Source organism: Mauremys reevesii, linkage group 4 (assembly GCF_016161935.1).
Source record: "Mauremys reevesii isolate NIE-2019 linkage group 4, ASM1616193v1, whole genome shotgun sequence".
Classification (NCBI taxonomy): Eukaryota; Metazoa; Chordata; order Testudines; family Geoemydidae; genus Mauremys; species Mauremys reevesii.
In genome coordinates, this window is record NC_052626.1 from 148,158,743 (window position 1) to 148,161,459 (window position 2,717).

General features: G+C 57.1%; 1 protein-coding gene across 1 annotated transcript; it reads left to right on the plus strand.

Moving 5' to 3' along the window:
* Positions 1 to 492: 492 nt before the first annotated feature.
* On the plus strand, positions 493 to 2,487 carry LOC120405430 (perforin-1-like). The gene is made up of 2 exons (XM_039539084.1): positions 493 to 1,022; positions 1,374 to 2,487. Exons 1-2 carry the CDS (start codon positions 493 to 495, stop codon positions 2,485 to 2,487), a joined length of 1,644 nt encoding a protein of 547 aa, XP_039395018.1.
* Positions 2,488 to 2,717: the final 230 nt, after the last annotated feature.

Genomic DNA, 2,717 nt, shown 5'->3' on the forward strand with positions numbered 1-2,717 from the left:
CTATGGTGAGGCCATTCATAGAGCCAACACTTGCTGGTGCTGAAAGCCACCATCTGGGAACACACCACCGCCTAGAGGCCACCTTCAGTCAGAGCAGCAGCCCACTAATGTAATCTCAACCTACAGGGCACGTGCATCTCCTCCCCCTAGTGGTTAGTACAGCTACTACTACCGCAAGAGAAAGGGGCGGGGCTATGCAAATTAACAAATGCATGGTCAAACATGCAAATTTAATCTCCATATCATTTGCATAAGACACCAGGTTCCAGGAGCCCAGAGCCTCAGCAGATGTGATATAAGCTCTGGCTGACAAAAAGACAGTGGTAATTGAATGCCTCCTGCTCTCTCTGTCTCTCTCCATATAAGTAAGTTAACCTGTGGAACTGCCTGCTACCGAATTATGATTTATTCAGGAACTTTTTATGTCTCTCCCTGTAGGGGGTTTCTGAGACTGACGTCCCATCCTGTGCAAGGGACCCCACCACACCAGCCATGCCCAAACCTAGTGCCTTCGTGCTCCTGCTCCTATTCCTCCTTCCTGTGGTCTCCTCCGAATGCCAGACAGGCACGGCTGCTGCCTGCATGAATGCAACCTTCGTGCCTGGGCACAACCTAGTGGGGGAGGGGATTGATGTGACCACACTGGGCCTGACGGGGGCCTACTTGGTGGATACCAGCCAGTGGCGCGGCCCGAATGGCACCTGCACCCTGTGCCGGAACCCGCTGCAGGGAGGGCAGTGGCAGAGGCTGCCACTGGCTGCGGTGGACTGGAGGGTCCGAGTCTCATGCCAACGAAAGCTCAGCAGCTCGGTGCAGCAGTCGGCCATGGGCATGATGGAGTTAGCAGCGTCCGTGGTGCAGAACGACTGGAAGGTGGGGCTGAAAGTGCCCGTGGTGCCCAAGGTTAATGTGCAGGTGGGGCTGGCCGGCTCACGCTCCAAACTGGCCGAATTCGTCACGCAGAAGTCACGGAAGGACAAATACACCTTCATAAGGCATGAGGTTTCCTGCCAATATTATGGGTAAGAACCAGCTTGGACACCTCCCAGTCGGGGGATGGCTTGCCTGGCACTGAGATGCAGCTAGCTCTGGGGAGGGGCAGATGGGTAACAACTGCACAGTGATGACACACCGGGATGTCTCGCCCGGTGCTGAGATGCAGCCGCCTCTTGGGTGGGGCAGCTAAGAAACAGCTGGACAGTGGTACCACTCAGCCATCCAGGGCCTTTCCCTTGTAGGGGGCTGTCTTGTTCTGGGGTGCGATCCAGGCCAGTGACGGATTGTGTCACTGCCGACCTGTAACCTGATCTGGGCCTGGCTAGCTATGGGGGATTTTCTAATTGTCCCATAAATTCTTTGGGTCCCTGGGGCAGGTTCCGGGTCAGCGAGAAACCTCCACTCACCAGCCATTTCACCCAGGCGGTGAAAAACCTTCCCAGCCTGTACAGCAAGACCTCCAAGCCAGAGTACCAACATCTGATTCACACCTACGGCACCCACTATGTGTCCCAGGCATCGCTGGGGGGCCGGGTGCGGGACGTGACTGCGGTGCGGGTCTGCCAGGCGGCGCTGGATGGGCTGACCGTCAGCGAGATCAGGGACTGTCTGAGCAAGGAGGCGGCCGTGAATATTGGGGTGGCCTCATTGCAATTCAGCTTCAGCAAGTGCAAGGAGAAGAAAAATAACTTGAAATTCCATCAGAGTTTCCACGAGATGTACCAGGAGCGCCACGTGAGTGTGGAAGGAGGGAAGAACACGGCCGACCTGCTCTTCTCCAACAATAAAGTTGGGGACTTCTCAGCCTGGGTGAAGACCCTGGAGTCCCTCCCTGGCCTTCTCACTTATTCTTTGAGGCCGATCCACACCTTGTTGAGGCAGGATGACCCCAAGCGGAAGGCCCTGGGGCAGGCAGTGAGTGAGTACATCGCTGCGAGGGCCCTCCAGATGGATTGCACTAAGAACTGCCCAGCAGGGACCCAGCGCAGCGCCCTCGACCCCTGCTCCTGCGTCTGTCCCGGAGACAGCTCCACCAACACCGTGTGCTGCTCGCAGCAACGGGGCCTGGCGACGCTGACGGTAACTGTGGAGCGGGCAAATGGCCTGCGGGGCGACCCCATCGGTGCTACTGATGCCTACATCAAGGTCTTCTTTGCAGGGAGGGAGATCCGGACTGGCATCATCTGGAACAACAACAATCCTGTTTGGAACAGACGCATGGACTTCGGCACCATCCGTGTCACCATCGCCAGCCAGTTCCGTGTCGAGGTCTGGGACAAAGACAAGTGGAGGGATGACCTGCTGGGGGCCTGCAACATCCCACTGAAGTCTGGGGGGCCCCATCGGAGGGAGTGCTACCTGAAACATGGCCGCATCTGGTTCCGTTACACTCTGCCCTGTGGGCCCCACCTTCGGGGCCCGATCTGTTCTGAGTATGTTCCCCAGCCCCCCCAGCACAGCATAATCAAAGGGAAGGAGCCCTTCTGGTGAGCGCCATGGGTAGGGAATTGGAGAGGACACGGGTGTGCATTGGTCAACAGTGCTCCCTGTCCCTCAAAGCATTTCCTAGCTCCCACTCTCCTGACACTACTGGGCTTCATGCTGTCATTTCTGCTCGGGAATCGGTGTCTCCTATGCCAATAACAGCCTCCTCCCTTCCACGGACCAGTCACCCTCACAACTCTCTCTGGAAAGGCATCCCATCACTAACTGCCTATTCC

What these genes read in the sequence shown, in the direction of transcription:
- LOC120405430 (XM_039539084.1), top strand. Translation starts at nt 493, where the DNA reads ATGCCCAAACCTAGTGCCTTCGTGCTCCTGCTCCTATTCCTCCTTCCT. An exon ending in GTTTCCTGCCAATATTATGG is followed by an intron (nt 1,023 to 1,373) that starts GTAAGAACCAGC and finishes TCCCTGGGGCAG; the next exon opens with GTTCCGGGTCAGCGAGAAAC.